General features: G+C 40.7%; 1 protein-coding gene across 1 annotated transcript in view; it reads right to left on the bottom strand.

Moving 5' to 3' along the window:
- Window positions 1-17,315, bottom strand: part of ntm (neurotrimin) — a 715,007-nt gene that overhangs the window by 92,598 nt on the left and 605,094 nt on the right. Inside the window, 1 exon segment of the mRNA XM_049468804.1 lies at window positions 9,404-9,636. Coding sequence (XP_049324761.1) covers window positions 9,404-9,636 — 233 coding nt within the window.

The following is a 17,315-nucleotide window of genomic DNA, read 5'->3' as shown; positions in this document are numbered from 1 at the left end:
CAGTGGATAAGGAGCGGGCTGAGGACAGCTGTCCTTGCCACGACACCTTGAACGAGCGCGCAGTGAGGTACGATCTGAACCATGACAGCACATTGTCTGCGATCCCCATGTTTGAGAGTATAGTTAGGAGGAAGTCATGGTTGACTGTGTCAAATGCGGCCGAGAGGTCCAGCAGAATGAGCACTGAGGACTGACCAGACCAGGCCAGTCTTCAGGAGGAAAGATTGAATCCCAAACCATAGGCCTGTTATAACTATATAAATAAAGTTTTCACTGCCCATTAATTAACCCATTGCTTAACGGTTGTCTCAAATTTTTTAAGCACAGTTGGAATTCCTGCTGGTTCTAGAGCCTTTTTGCAAATTTCGGGCACAAGCAGGAATACCCCCTAACAGTAACCAGGCCAGTCTTCAGAAGGAAAGATTGAATCCCAAACCCTAGGCCTGGTAGCTGTGACTCACACATTTACAAGACATTTATATCATTATCTAACACTCTCATCCAATCATTTTACTTACTATACAGAGGTGACGCACTGTAGCATCAGGACACATGAGCCTGTACATTTGTTACACTATTATTTGGAGTTCCATTTTCCCGACATTTTTTCACTTTAATACATCAGCACACAAACGTCTTCTGCAGGCCAGCATTATCTTCTGGAGTGATGTGTGGAGAGAGAGTGCCAACTACCAACCCAGAGAGAGCTAGGCCAATTGCGCTCTCTCAGGGCTCCGGCTGCTGATGGCAAGCAGCATAATCAGGAGTCAAACCAGCGATTCTTGGATCACAGTGACTAAGACTGTGTCTTAGTCCACTGGACCATTTAAGATTTTTTCTTAAATGATAGGCGTATGCTTTTCTGTGATGCACTGTTTATTAGCATCATTCTGAACAGATTTCACTTATTCAAACAGCTCGGAATTGTAGTTAATTGTAGTTTTTTTTTTTTTACATTTTAATGCGCTACTTATTTAAAAAAAAAAGAGGTTTAATCTGGGCTTGGGCTCATAATAACAGTATATTGGGCTCTACTGTGTAGTGTGGCTTGACTGTCAAACACAACAGCAAGAGAATGAATTAATGAATGTTATTTATAAGATTTCAGCATAAATAAATAAATAAATACCTCTATATGGAAAATAAATAGCTAGCTTCTGAGTTTGACAGTAGTGACCCTGTTTACCTCATAAAACTTCCTCATAACATCCAGTAATTCATTTGCAGAAAAAAATAACACGTTAAGGTTGACAGCACTGTTAAAAATGTAGTTTTTAAATATGCTAAATATTCTTGGTTACTAAAAGATATTGCTGTTAAGAAGAGTCTACCTGATTATTATCATTACATGATCTGCATAAAATGATGTTAAAGGAGCTTTCAGTAAAAATTGACAGTGAGCGTATGAAATAGCTACAGAAGTCCAATTTTCCAGAGAGTAGCCAGCTCGGCGTCGGTATTGTAGTCTTTTTAAGCTCCAAGTCTTTTTCACCCTTCAAACTTGCTGCTAATATTTACTCTTGTTGTATTCCATCTTTGGTCACTGAGCTTTTTGGGGACATGCAGACAAGGCTTCAGCTGAACCAGCCTGCTTGCTAGTTTCCATGCTGCAGCACCGATGGCTCGCTGCTGTGTGCAAACAGGAACGTACTGAATGAAGCAATGCTGACAAGAGATTCCAGTGCTTTAACTCAGCATGTTTCCTTAATATCTGATGATACATCCTGATCATTTAACCATTTACTACTGAAAATATAATCCTCATTGGTTAATAATATTGTTTAATGCAAAAAATCCTAAAACGACCAAACAAATACGGTGACTATTATCGTAACATCTAAGAGATGTCCCTGAGAGTCCTGTATCGTATCGAACCTCCACCCCTGGTCATGACGACTCTACTCCACAGCCACAGAGTGTTGGCTGGGCTATTTGAGCTGGCCACTGCCATCCGTCAGTGTGACTTTAATAACTGAAAGTGTCTGAAGCGCTGATCCTGCAGACAGCACCTTTAACAGCCTGGAGGCGAGCAGGACAGGGAGGTTTAATGCTCAAGCGCTGAGGTGTTCCAATCGCGGACTCTGCGGAGACAGAGAACGGTCACAGAGTCAGCAGCCCGGGGCGAAGGAGTGAAAGTGGAGGAGGAGGAGGATGCGGGAATTTTGGAGTTGACAGCTTCGGTCTCGGGCTGCCTTAAGCCTTAATGAACTAAGCTCCATCTGGGCTGAGCGCCTCTGAGCTCGGAACACCAGCCGTGCCGGGTGAAACGTACGCACTGTAAATATTTGCCTGGGGAGGATGAAACATAAATATGAGCAATCTACATAAACAATGGAAAAGCCCAGACAGAGCTTGTGGAAGTTCTTGGCATTCTTGGCTTGGCTTTGGCTCTTTGGTTCTTCTTTCTTGCATAGCTGGCACTCACAGATGCACACAGTCAGTACTCAGAGTTTGCATAATAATCCTTGCTCATACGCGCCATTACCAACTCATTTGTCACCATAAATGTGAAGTAGGCATTTGGGCCACTTTGCATATGGAGAGCAAATTGGATTTCTATTGAAATGTGCTGTTTACTTTGTCAACACCTGGAAGGTCTCGCCTACCCGCCTGTCTCTCTCTTGGCCTCTCTCTTTCTCCCCGGCTGCTATTGTAGAACCTCGCTGTCTGTCAATCAGAGGATAAAATGATTCCATTCACCACAGTGTGTACATGTGTGTGAATATGTGTGTGTGTGTGTTTGTGTGGTTTTAGGAGGAGAAAAGGGGGAGGAGGAGATGGAAGAGGATGTGTGACTGGTCCACAGTGACTGGCTGGCTGTGGCAGGTTTGTGTCCAGGCATTCTGCAACAGCTGACCTCTCGGCTGCATCCCCCAGCTCTCTCAATCAAGCCACTATTCTGGCACCACGTTGCCAAGGTAACAGGGCCGATCACTTCGGGTGCGCTAAATGCCTGCGCTTGGACTGATTGTGCCATAGGAACACAGCGTCAGGGCTAATGCGCAACACAGTGGGCATGCTCACTACTCAGGACCTGAAATTAATGCAATTTTAGAGCAAATTGAACTTGTTGAGTTGAGTGGAAAGACTCCTTCCGGTGCTTTTGCAGTTATTTTCTTAGAATCTAGTTGTTAGAATGGAAATCTAGTAATGGCGCGTTCCATTCGCCCCAGAAGTTAGATGTCTGTCGGAGATGAGGATTACATCACACTCGAGTTGAGGGCATTCCATTGTCCAATGAAAAACAAGTTTCTTTCCATTTTTGTTGATTTTTTGTTTACTACATAAACTTTTGCAGACAAATTTCCAGAGTCGGGATAAAATCACGAGAGTCTTGCTTGAGTCTTTTTCTCGTCCTGGCGTTTTCTTGTCATGGTCGGGAGATCGCTGATTCGAATCCCAGTCATGCAGCTTGTGAGCTGATGTATCGGAACCGAGTCGCTGCGCTTTCCCCCCGAGCATGCTGTGATGCTCTAGAATTTCCCCTCAGGGATCAATAAAGTATCTATCTATCTACCTATCTATCTATCTATCTATCTATCTATCTATCTATCTATCTATCTATGTGATGCTACTTGGCAAAAAATGTAAAATAAAAAATCCTGATAAAAGGACCAATAGAAATTGAACAAAATGACACAAAACCCTTTTTACTTCGACTTCTATTGAGAGTTAAGAAGGTTTTATCTCTCTCCTGAAAAGTTGCTTTTTTGGAGATACTTGTTGTTCACTAGGCAGCAACACTAAACACTATTTTGAAAAACTTCCAAAACAGAAAAAGAGTTAGCTAAAGACTTTGGATTACTGCAACTGGTTTTACTGTTATTCAATGAGGTAGTAATCCTAATGGTGCACTGCAATAAAACATCCCATGCATCTCGAATATCCATGCAACATGCTACAAGTCCAACCTCTACGAGTTGTAGAGGTTCCTAATGATGTTTACAAGTTACAAGTGAATATGATTTTGAAGCAGTTGCAGCCATCTTGCATTCAGAACTTGTGGTAGGTGGAGCTTCCCACCAACTCAACAACATCCCATGAAACTAGAATATTCATGCAACATGCAACATGAGCTTCCTAGTGATGTCCAGCAACAAAACATCCCATGCATCTTGAATATCAATGCAACATGCTACAAGTCTCAGAATGGAGTTGTAGAGATTTCTAATGCTGTCCTGCAATAAAACATCCCATGCATCCCGAATATCCATGCAACATGCTACAAGTCTCAGCATGGAGTTGTAGAGGTTCCTACTGATGTTCATAAGGTAATGTGAATAGGATTTTGCAGTAGTTGCAGCCATCTTGCATTCAGAACCTGAGGTTGGTTGGAGGGAGGAAATATTCCTCTCAATATTTCTTACTTAAAAAGAAATTCTGAAATCCCAGTTCAAACGGAACCCATCTTTAACTGCCTCCATCTCTGCTAAATGGATTTCCATCCTGTTGCGAATTCCCAGATCTATAGGACAATCTCAAGACAGGAAAATGATCGAGGTGTTCTAGGGAGTGGAAAAAAAGAAAATTGTGAATTTCCCCCTTAAGAGGTGAAAAAGACTCCCCACAAAATCTTTCATCCGTTCGTATGCTCTGTGCTTCCGCCTTTGATCTGTCTTTGGTCTAATTGATGAAGTCTTAGGGGGGGTCTGCCTCACTCATGCAACAGAGAGCTAATCTGGCCTTCACACTGCAGACCCTCCATATGGATCAAAGAGCCTCAATATTATAATGTCACAGAGGATAATTGCAAAGACTGACCAGTAGAAGCAAGGGCTCTTATGCAAACATTTGTTTTTAGAGCAATGCTTATCAGTTGAGAACACTGGTTGAGTAAGCTTGGGGTTCTCATCTGGGAGATGTTTCTTACGGCATTTTTAAACCTAAACTTTTTAATCCAGTTAAATCAGATTCAGGTTTGTTCCTGTACTCGATGTGATGTGTTTTGGCAGGTGTGAATTTGGAAGTAGTATTCGCACACTAATGGGGACCAAACAACTAGACAAAGACCCTTGAGAGGAGAAGGGTCTGTACTTGATCTGACCCATAGACCCATGTGTATAGCTGGACAGAGCATCGTCTCTCAAAAGTGAAGCCACCACAGGTCGGGCGCCCCCTGCTGTTCGGTTGCAGAAAGCTGCGTAACCCGACCCATCCTCATAGGTTTCAATAGCAAAACAGAACAACTTTCAATCACGTTTTTTCTAATATACTATAATTCTACCTCCTTTATTTAAATGCAGCAGTTAGGGTAACCTCTGCTTATATTGTTAAATTTTTATATCCCCACAGAATTCGTTTTTTAAAACGTTATTCAGCTCTATTCAAAAAGGTGTGGTTATTGTAAAAGGGCTGGTTATGGGCGGGACCAATAACAGACCGTCAGCTCTGCTCCGCCCCGCTCTGCAGCCTGTGACCGCAAGGCAGCCCTCAGGGGCGGGGTTATTCAAATGAGTAGGCTGTCTCTCCACAGTCTTTCTCCCTCCTCTGGTCTCTACTGCGCAGACTCTGGTATCAGGATCGCCAACATGGTGGAAGATTTTGGCTTCATTTTCATTGAATGAATGGGAACGGAAACACGACGTCCATCTTTTTTTACAGTCTCTGATCTGACCCAACTATGAGGTGTACTCCACATTTCTCCAAGTTTTGAGATAACTGGCTTGTGTATTCTGCTTGTACCTGATACATTGTACAGATAATTATTACAACTATGAACAAACTACACAGAAATCTGCACTAGTTTAGAACACAGAACCCACTTCCTGTATTTTACTTTTTTTAATCCCGTCCCAGAAACAGTCTTACATAGTTAGCTGTGATGCAATTTGGTGTTCTTGTATTTTTCATGTGTGAAAACAAACCGAACCCAGAAGAACAGTTTAGATTCAGACCTGATTCAGACCAGAGCAAACAAGCCAACAAACTACTGTTTATAAGTGAATTTGTCCCTTACAAAATAAGCGTAAACAGATAGATAGATAGATAGATAGATAGATAGATAGATAGATAGATAGATAGATAGATAGATAGATAGATAGATAGATAGATAGATACTTTATTTATCCCGAAGAAAATTTAGGCAATTTCAGGCAAATAAGAAATGACTGGATCATACTACACACTTTTAAGACATAAAAAAAATTCACATACTCTTCACATGACTGTGTGATGGGCAGTGCTGCACCATAGGCTGCCATCAAGGTGGCTGGTAGACATAGGGGATTAAATGGTAGCGTTGGATCTCAAAACTCTAACTCCAGAATCCCTGGCGGTGATCAGCACCAACCAGCTGCACCTGTGCACTACCTTATAGATAACCTCAGTCAAACCAGACCTCACTGTTGCACCTTTACAGAGGGGTGACCGGTAACAAAGGGTATAAAAAAGAAAAGAAAAGGAGATCTCAGAAAAAGAAAAGAAATCTGAAAAGTAAGCCACCAAAAAGAAAAGGAACACAATGTCTCAAAAGAAAACAAAATGAAAGGACTGAGTTGTGCTTAGCCAGTTTTGAGTTTGGTTTATTATTTTAAGTTGAAAGCTGTCTTTTGTTGGTACATGCCATTTTGTGGCATTTCTTTGTTCTGTTTCCCGTCTTTTTTTTTTTGTACACCTCTTCTGAGGTTTTGTTTCCAACCCATTTTCCATTCTCCTTAAAGAGAAACAGTTGCTTAAGCACAACACCATTATTTATAACATTATTATTACTTATGACCATTAATAGAACTGACTAATAAATAACATAACTATCTAGAACTAAGTATTCATTACATAAACCTCCTTATCTGCTCTGCACTTGGATCCAACATCTACCCCAACCCCAACCCACCTACCCCAACAAACCTGGAACTTTGAATCGAGGACCTGAGTTTTGTTTTTTTGTCAGTCCAAATTTTTGGTAGGTGTAGCAATTATTTGCATTGGCTGTTCCCTTATTCTACAATGATTATGAACAAAATTCAGGACAAAAAAAAAGTTGGTCTCAGGGTACAGACTGGATCACCTGGGCCCCTATACTACCAATCAATGCTTACAATTAGATGAGGTATAGATTCTTGTTCAGAAGTCAGAATGGGGCTAGTGAATTGTCGATAGCGTATACAATGCAATGTAATGTAGCACAACGAAAAAAAAAAACACGGAGGTTAAGTGAAGGTTAAATACAGTGCTACTTTAATTTAAGCTGATTGCCCCAATGCACAGATCAGCAGTGCAGGCTACTGAATCAAACCCAGTGGATAAACTGTAGCAGCCAAGTGAAAGGTTCTATGTTTAGACCATGCTTTGAAAACTACTAACATTATTTGTGGTAAAAAATACAGGGAAGATTTTTATCTGATGAAATGTCAAGAGTCAGAGCAGTCATAAAACTTGGAAATTTCATTTGCATTACCTGCCCTTTACAATGACTGTGAACAAGGTCCAGTCATAACAAGCTAATTAAGGTGTGAGAATTCCACACATCTGAGTTCTCCCCTGCCTCCACTGATTCCTCTACTTCATTACATTTCCATAATCCCTCACAATCTGACATTACAGCCACCAGTTCACAACTGTTCTCACACTCATCATCTCCTGAGTACTGCTCGCTGTCACCAGAGTCTCATTTACTTCAGCCAATGTATTTAAACCTGCTTGTAAGTCGCTGACTTTGCAAAGTATTGCCAACTTTTCAGATATGTTAAGATACACTGCCTGGCCAAAACATACACCACCTGGATGTAAGTAAGTAAATGATGTGGGGTTGATGCTGCAGTTGGTCTGCAGGTTTAGGTTCAGCAACAGTATGTGCTGAAAGAATGAGGTCAGCTGACTACCTGAATATACTGAATATAGACCAGGTTATTCCATCAATGTATTTTTTGTTCCCTGTTGGCACGGCCTTATTCCAAGATGACAATGTCAGGATTCATGGGACTGGAATTGTGAAAGAGTTCAGGGTTCAGGGAGCATGAGATCATCATTTTTTTACACATGGATTGAAAGAGAGTTCACCACAGAGTCCAGATCTTAACCTCATTAAGAATCTTTGGGATGTGCTGGGTGGAGAAGAGCTGCTTTGTGCAGCGGTTGGTCAGACTCTACTATCATCAATGCTGCTGCAAGATCTTGGTGAAAAATTAATCCAGCAACACTGGATTGAAACAAACCAAGACCAACCAAGTAACTCAATATGAACTTGACGTGAACATTGTGTGTTTCGTTTTGTTGTGACTCAAAACACACAGTTTTAGTGGCGCCCAGTGCTCCAGCAGTCTAAAGTGCTGTCACTCTGATTGACAGGTTGCTGGTTTGCATGATTGAGGTTGCTGGTTCGAATCCCGGTCATGTAGCTTGCCATCAGCTGCCGGAGCCCCGAGAGAGCACAATTGGACTTGCTCTCTCTGGGTGGGTAGATGGCACTCTTTTCCCTCATAACTCCTAGGGTGATGTCGTTCAGCACAAAGCGTCTGTGAGCTGATGTTTCGGAACCGAGTCGCTGCGCTTTCCTCCAAACGTGTTGTGATGCTACTCGGTAATGCTGCACCAGCAGCAGTGGCTGACTTTGCATGTGTCGGACGAGGCATCACTAGTGATCAGGGATATACAGCTAAGTAGCAGCTGAATGGGTGAGACAACAATTCTAGCTAAATTGGAAGAAAAATGGGTGAAAATGAAGAAAAATTAAGAAATAAAATCCCATTGGTACATCCAGATTTGTCCAGATTGTGACAGATTTGGACAAATCTTCAGACAATCTGTCCAGACAATATAGATATACCAAAATCAGATTTTCAACATAGCCTTTGTCTTTTTGGATTAAACCTAAAGCATAGTTTTTACATCACTGTGCGTCTGGTTTGTTTTTTTTTTTTGTTAAATGTTGCTTTTTGTAATATGGCTTATATTGTAATGAATGTCCCATTATTAATTTCATACCTTCTGGTATGAAGCTGAACTTAGTACATTTTGCACACCACTGTATTAAAACTCCTTATGGTATTAAGCTAGTTCCATATGGTGAAGGGGTTTGTGCTGCTCTGTGCTTTCTGAATTTCCGCCCACAGTACCTGAATCCTGTGCTGCCATGACTCAGTGCACCTGCTTTGTAAAATGACACTGCCATCAATCAAATTAACACAGGAAGCACTGATCAGTGAAAAAATGGAATCTCCCAGGTTTCACGGCATCATCATTAATTGCATAATTATCCACTTCATTAAAAGATGCAATATCATACCTTGGGTTCAAGGTGTTTGCACCAGATATTCCAGAAAGCTGCTAACAAACCGTTTTTCAAAAGGTTGCATTTTCGGCTATACAGCACACACAGACACACACGACTGAGGAAAAAAAAACTCTACAGCCCACAAGTGTTGACTGCATGTAGTGAGAAACACTGGGGAGCCCAATCCCAGCTGACCTTGTACGATGATGTGGACGGATGTTGTTCTGGGTTTGCTGCTGGTCTGAACGGCGCACACGAACAGCCCCTCGTCGCTCATGTCCACGTTCTCGATCTTAATGGTGAACTCGTCCCGGTTCAGAGTGACCAGGCTCACACGGGGGTCCACAGACCACTTATCCTCGCCGGCGTAGAGTATGCTGGACCTGTTCAGCCAAGCCGTATGCGTCACAACGTCACCCTGAGAACAACTGCAGCAGAGAAAAAAAGAAAAGAGAAAGATATGATTATTCTCTGCTCTTGTGCATCTTCATATGCGGAAAAGAAAGGTCTAATATGGTTATTTGTTATATACATTTGTTCACATTACGTACACATACATAACATCTGTATGCAACTGTATTAGTCACACGGTTGAATAATTGCATAACTACATTTATATTAAATTTATAGTCAACAAATTTGAATCTACACAGTTAGTACCATCAATTTCATTGGACAGATGTTGAACTGTATTTAAAAAAAAAGCAAATCTAGCTGATGTCAAAACTCAGCGTAGAGTATGTAGTATAGACATTACAATTTTGCTTGGAAATCAAAGTCACATATCCGTTAAAAAAAAAAAAAAAACCTGGGTTAACATCAAGCTCCAATGTTTTTGTTTTTTAACTCATTTTTCAAATTAAACTTTATCCCTGCAAAAAAAAAAAAAAAAAAAAAAAAACATGCCTTAAAAAGATGGCCGATAACTGGGCACCCTTCTAATTCAGCAGTAACCAAAAAGTAACCAAAACTGTAATTCTTAAAAATTCCATTTTCTTAAAAAATCAAAATCAAAATCTATACATGTATATTTCCTAAAATAACTGTTTATTTTGGTGAGTAAAGAAACTTTAGAATTCCAATAGTTTGATTGAAACGGCCGATAATAGAGGCCACCACGTATAGAGTGTCTTAAAAAGAGGTTCTCATTCTTCTGCAACTCACGACCAACTTAATCGCAAAAAACGCAAAACTTCTCACGACCCCTAGGAATACTTTATTTGCCATTTAAAACCAAATACAGCAAAACAATCAACTTCAATTCTCTTGTGTTTCTGTATATTTATGCTTGCTTTTTTTTTTTGGTTCTCTAAGTCAGAGATACAGTGGCTGCTTCACTTGTAGATGGTCGAGCTTCAGGTTCTTTTAAGGCCCTACTTTAGCGATCTATAGGCGAGGCGTTAGCCGTGCACCCTGCAGCTTGATTTAGAGACTGTCAGTGTATGTTTGCTATCGTAACGACGGGAAAAGTATGCCTTGCATGACTTGAAATGCGCAAAAGGCATGTACTTATTCTCTTAATGAAACATGCTTGTGTTTTGGACGTAATGTGAAACAAACCAAACCAGCAAGTCTCTTGCCATTCCTGCGCTCTCAAGAGAGTATACTTATTATAATAAACATCTGACAGTTGACCGTTGCCAGGGTTCAAATCAGGCAGTGGCTCACCTGTGTTTTTTTTGTTGCCTAGATAGCAGTACGCCCATCACCCTAGATATATTCACAAGCGCCGTTGCTATTTAAATGGCGCAGGTGCAAGACGTGATAATAGACTGTTTGCAGCTGTGCTAATGGCATACTCCCAGATACAAAAGGGGGAACAGACTTTTAAAAGACCAAAACACACTTTTTATTCTGTAAGAAACTTATTTTTTTTAACTGTAAAATGGTTGTTTGCAGTGTGGATGTGTGTAAAGAACCTTGTTTAGCCTAAATCTTAAAGAACTTTCATGCAATGTAAAGAGTCTATTCATCTTCTGCCTAAAGGAACAAGAGCTCAATCCTCTGGAAAGTTTTCAGCTTCTGGTGTTGACTAAGTGTTGACTAATTCATGAGCATTCAGGGATTAAAACTATTGAACGAACATCAACATTTTGTTACACTGCTTTTAGTTTCATTTATTTATTTTTTGCTCAGGGTTGTGGTGGCTGCGGAGTCATTGGGTTGCAAGGCAGGAGCATTCCCTGGATAAAGTGCCAGTCCATTGCAGGGCTTTATTTATTAATTGTTTACTATTTAATACTGTAGAATTATTTGTGCACATTCCAATTGTTGTGATTTGTCTTATTTTGACATTCGAATCAAGGCTGCGGGATTTTAGCAGAATTGGACCATAGAACAGGACCTGACCATGAAGCAAATGTCCTTGCATGGTGGAGGGAGAGTGGACACTACTGGCCTTGGGAATTCCTCCCTATTGGCCAGAAACGGTGTATGTGTGTGTGTGTGTGTGTGTGTGTGTGCCTTTCATAAGCGATTTAGCATTTTTTTGTCAAGAACAATTGCAGAACTTTTTCTAGGAGACTTCAGCTTGTATTTAACACAGTAAACTGTACGATCTGTAGCTGCCAGTGGTGCACAAATGTCAAGGTACCCCCTTCCAAGCATTAGCCTTACTTAGCTTTATATACATGCATCCTCAGCATGCCATGCTCAAAACGCTCAAAACATTGTTCTGAAAATGTCTTACTGACAAAAACATGCTGTTTATTAGAAGTCATCATACACATACAATTAAAACACAAGAAAAAAGCTGGATAATTTGAATAGCAGATGAGCTATATGAGATCTAGCAGCCGACCTTAATCTACCAACACTAATGCAAGTAATGAAGGGCTTCAGGAGCACATGGATGCTGGAGGCATGTTGGACCTAAATTCTCCAGAGCTACGTTCACATTTCAAGCTTCATTAATCAATTCAGATTTTTTGCTTGGATCAGACTTGCCAATCTCAATGGTTAATACTCTAGATGCGCAAAGCTGGTGGAGACAAACCCCAAAAGACTTGCAGCTGTAATTGCAGCAAAAAGTGGCTCTGCTAAGTATATAAAATAAGAGACCACTTCAGATTTTGCTATTTATAGTTATATGTTTGAGTAAAATGAACACTGTTGTTTTATTCTATAAACAACATTTCTCCCAATTTAGAGCATTTATTTGCAGAAAATGAGAAATGGCTGAAATAACAAAAAAAAAAAAGATGCAGAGCTGTCAGACCTCAAATAATGCAAAGAAAACAAGTTCATATTTGTAAAGAATATATATACTCAGTTTTCATGCATCTTGGCATGTTCTCCTCCACCAGTCTTACACACTGCTTTTGGATAACTTTATGCCTGCTCTCCTGGTGCAAAAATTAAAACAGTACGCTTGGTTTGATGGTTTGTAATCATCCATCTTTCTCTGGACAAAAAATATAGGAAGAGGAAGAGAGGAAGATGGTTGATCAAAAGCCATCAAACTAAGCTGAACTGTTTGAATTTTTGCACCAGAAGTAAAGGCATAAAGTTATCCAAAAGCAGTGTGTAAGACTGGTGGAGGAGAACATGCCAAGATGCATGAAAACTGTGATTAAAATCCATTTTCTGCAAATAAATGCTTTTAATGACATTATTTTTATTTGGAATTTGGTTGACATGTTTTCTGTAGTTTACAGAATAAAACAACAATGTTCATCTTACTCAAACAAAAGCAAACTTAGAGAAACTGATTTAGAAACTGAAGTCTCTTCATTTTTTTTTTCAGAGCTGTATGCTACTTTGTGTTGGTCTCTTACTTAAAACCTTACATAAAATACTTTTAAGTTTGTGTTTTTTTCAAGGGGCATCAATAAAAAAATACTTCTGCAAGCCACTGTATGCATACAGTTTCTAAAACTGAACAAAGTTACTACAGGTCCCAACACTTTTTTAAACTTTTTATCCTATTGTTTTTTTTTTATATTAAGCCCACAAATTCAACTCTACACTCTACACTGCAGCACAACCCCAACAATCCCAATCCCCAGGTCTCTCGCAGATTTATCAGAGCTGCTATATCCATGCCGAAAGCAGCGGCATCAATAAAGATTACATTAGGCATTTAATAAAAGTTTGTCCTACACAGTCTTTCGACACACTGTACTGCGGGATTTAGCCGCTGCGTTTCGTTTTTTTTTTAAGAGTGTGAATCAATTCTAACTACGTAGGCTAACGCCGCCACACGCTGCAGACAGCGCCAGCCAGCCATTCTAGCTATTTATCCTAACTATTTAACAACGTACAGACAGCTAGCTAAGCACGGATCGAACCTCCAGCAAGACCTGCTTGCTACAAGACCTGCTTATTAAATGCACTGACCTCAGAAAAAAAAAAGAGAGCACAAAGCAAAAAAGCAAAGCGGGGCAGAGCAGAGCTGAGCAGAGGAGTGGAGGAAAGCTCGGAGGAAGCATTAGGCATTAGACAGCATGTAGGTATTACTTTATCAGTATTTTATTACAGACAATGCACTGGCTGCGCATTCCAGATCCGTCGTTTAGGTGATATTTGTGCGAATGAGATGCTAATTACTTACAGCCTCATGCTAAATGAGAATAGGCTGCGTCTAATTACAGCTATTCCTAACAGTTAACAGCATAGCCCAAAGCAGATCCTCCTTCCAAATGATAGAGCTATTAAAATCAAAAGCAATCATGCATTTAATTGATTACTTGCCTGATTAGGCATTCAATAAAAAAGGCAGGGACTACTTTCAAGTAATCTTTGTCGGGGCTCGTGCGTGAGTGTGTGCGTGAGTGTGTGTGTGTGTGTGTGTGTTTTTTTTCTTTTTTCTCTGTAATCTCAGCAAAGGATCGTAAGCCTAGCGTATTTTTGGCACAGGCGTCCAAATTGCCACAATGTGCGCTTTATTATCATTAAGGTCTATTATGGTGATGATAAAGCATACATCATCGTGTTTCATGGTGGTTGGGTGATAAGTACTGCACTGAACTACTTTCCTTTCCGCGGGGGGCAACCTTTGGTACGCGGGGGGATACGGGGATGAGGGAAGTGTGTCTAGTCTTGGCAGCCGGCAGCGCGGAGTTATATAGTCAAGGGCGTTTGTTATCATGGGAGTGGAGATAGATTGCAGCGAGGGCCCCCACCACTCGTGTAATGGACGCAAAAAAAGAGAGAGAGAAAGAGAGAAAGAGAGAGACAGAGAGGAGTTGAGATCAGTTGAAAGATCAGGTGTTTTCCCAGCGGACCTCTCTCCGTAATACACTGCAGGCCGTCCGTCCTCCTCCTTGGAAATATTAAACTCTCTCCATCTCTGGCGGTGCTGTGCTTCTGATGTTCTGGTGTGTTCTGACATCACGCTATTTTCACTCCTGCTTAGAAATGCATTGGCGAATCAAGCATTCATCATGTCTCCTCAAGCAATATAACAAATTTGTCCCACGGCGGATGTAACGGCGGCGGGAGGCGGTCGGCAGTCGGCGCGAGGATTCGCGAAGCCGTAATAACTAAAGAAGGGGCAACGCGCAAGGTTGCAAAGGGGAACGAGGGGAGGATAATAAAGCGCACTCAAGGGCATTGCAAGTTGACCAAAATAATGAAAAATGCAAAGCAGCCCGCAACTGTTGCCGCGGTAATTGAACAAAGCTTCCGGACGAAACACACTCGCGAGAATCAAAGGGCAGCTCCAGAGCTCATTTTTCATGTGGACACTGATAATATGTAAATAATAGATCTGCCACTGTGCCGCTGTTTGCGCTTTCTTCCTCCACAACAAAACACTGCTAATGTAGGTATGCTCCGCTGTACGCTGTGCGCGGGGAGATTTATGCCCATTGCCAACAACTAGCCTTTACAAAAGGGCAATAATGCACCGCTGAATGTGTGAGTGTTCTACACTGAGCTGAGCATTTTCAAAGGAGTCTGAAGACCAAAGCACAGCACAGCACATGGGTGGGCAAATCATGTGGCTTGCAAAACTATTTTTACCCCTTGAACTTTTTTCACATTTTGTCACCTTACAACCACAAACTTAAATATACTGTATTTTATTGAGATTTTAAGTGATAAACCAAAAAAAAAACAAAAAAGCACATAGTGCAAAAAGAATTGAGCTTCAATTCTTCAAGTGTTACTATTCCCCACACATAACGCTTTGCATTTAGGCCAAAAAGTTCAACTTTGCTTTTGTCTTCTACATGACACGTAGCAAAATGCAAACCACATTTCCTACGTTTTTTTTTACAATTTATTTTTGCTCTTTCTCACTCTTTCATAAAGGCCAAATTTGTGGAGTGCAGTAGTTTTGTCCTGTGGACAGATTCTCCCACCTGAGCTGTGGATCTCTGCAGCTCCTCCAGAGTGACCATGGCAGACAAACCAAGTCTCCCTGAAGCTGTGGGAGTCTCCCGCATTTCAGTAGTGGCTCCCTGATGCCCGCGAGTCACATATAATCTCCCGGAATTCAGATTGAGTGCCCCAAACGCACACACAGGCGACAGACTTTTTTTCTCTAATCGCGTGTGCGAAGGAGAGAGAGAGAGAAAACAGAGAGGGTTCTGATTGGCCTGTTCTCTGCAAAGAGTCTGTGAAACAGCCAATCAGTTTTTAGTGTGGGCGGGCAGTGTTTTCCCCCCTCCCGGACGGGATTTGTTCAGTGAGTGAGAGAAAGCAGATCATGGCGGAGGCAATATTAATAATTATTGTAATATGATATTAAATGTTTTTGATGTTGTGCAATTTCTTGTGATATTGTAACTGTCAATTTTTTTCAAATAAAGGCTTTTTTCCCAAAGAAAAAAAAAAAAGAAAGCAGGGGCTTCCGAAAAGAAAAAAGAGAAAACTAATTTCACCTCGGAATAATCTTAATTTAATAATAATAAAAAAAAAGTAAAATCAATTAATATAAAAGTAAAGTTTTTTTTTTTTTTTTTTTGGCGGGGGGGGGGTAACCTCCCTGAAATCAACTTTTGCAACTTGGGATGTCTGCCATGGACCACTTGGCTGCTTCTTTAACCAGTGCTCTCCATACTCTCCATGATCTGTCAGCTTGGGATGTGTTTTTTTTATAACCTAACGCTGATTTAAACTTCTCTACAACTTTATCTCAGAGCTGTCTGCTGAGTTCCTTGTTCTTTGTGATGCTGTTTGTTTACTAGTGTTCTCTAACAAACTACTTCAGGCCTTCAGAGAATAGGTGTATTTATATTGAGTCTAAATTACACACAGCTGGACTTTAACGAATAAACTTATTAAGTGATTCCGGAAGGCATTTGATTGCACATGATTTACTTAGGGGGTTCAGAGTAAAGGGGCACATCACACTTTTTGATTTAGATTTTTATTTGATTACAATTTTGAAAATCACTCAAATAAAAACCCAAAGAAATACATTTAAGCTTGTGGTTGTAAGGTGATACAGTGTGAAAAAGGTCAAAGGGTATGAATACTTTTGCAAGCCAGTGTATGCAAGTCAGTGCTACTGCTGCTGCAGAGATGTGTAATGTTGTTCCTCACATCATAATTATAAACGATGTGATAATAAGCTGTCACGAGTTCAGTATACACCACAAAACAACAGAATGGATTATGAAGAGGTAAAGATATAAAACTTTGATATAAACCTCATTAAATATACAACAATTGTTGTAATGCCAGAGTAACTGCAAATAAATGTTATTAAAATGAAGCCATTTGCTGTTATTTTTTTTCTTGTGTTTCTTTTTGGTCCCGCTGTATGATTTTACTTGTTTTTACATGAATATTTTTTCTACACTACTATCACAATGCAGGTTAATCACTAGGGGTGTGACGAGATCTCGTGGCACGAGATCTCGCGATGTTAAACGTGACGATATTTCTCGTCAAGCTTTAACCTGTCTCGCGGGAAAAAAAAATAGTTTAGTGTGGACTTTTTAAGCGGGATCTGGCAACACAGCAGGAGGATGTTCTGTTTGTGGTGTATGCAAACGTAGTATCAGCGCCCCCGGGAGGGAGGGGGTGGAGGAGATACGTTCTGTCATTACTAGCCCACTGCGCTCGCAAAACTAGCAAGCTGATTGGCTGTTTCTCCTGAGAAAAAAATAATTTTGGGCTTTCATTTGGCGCCCCCTTTAGTGCAGCGCCCCTATGC

This window comes from Astyanax mexicanus, chromosome 20, assembly GCF_023375975.1.
Source record: "Astyanax mexicanus isolate ESR-SI-001 chromosome 20, AstMex3_surface, whole genome shotgun sequence".
In the NCBI taxonomy this organism is placed as follows: Eukaryota; Metazoa; Chordata; class Actinopteri; order Characiformes; family Acestrorhamphidae; genus Astyanax; species Astyanax mexicanus.
The sequence above is the reverse complement of the archived record's forward strand: the minus strand, read 5'-3'. Positions and strand labels throughout refer to the sequence as shown.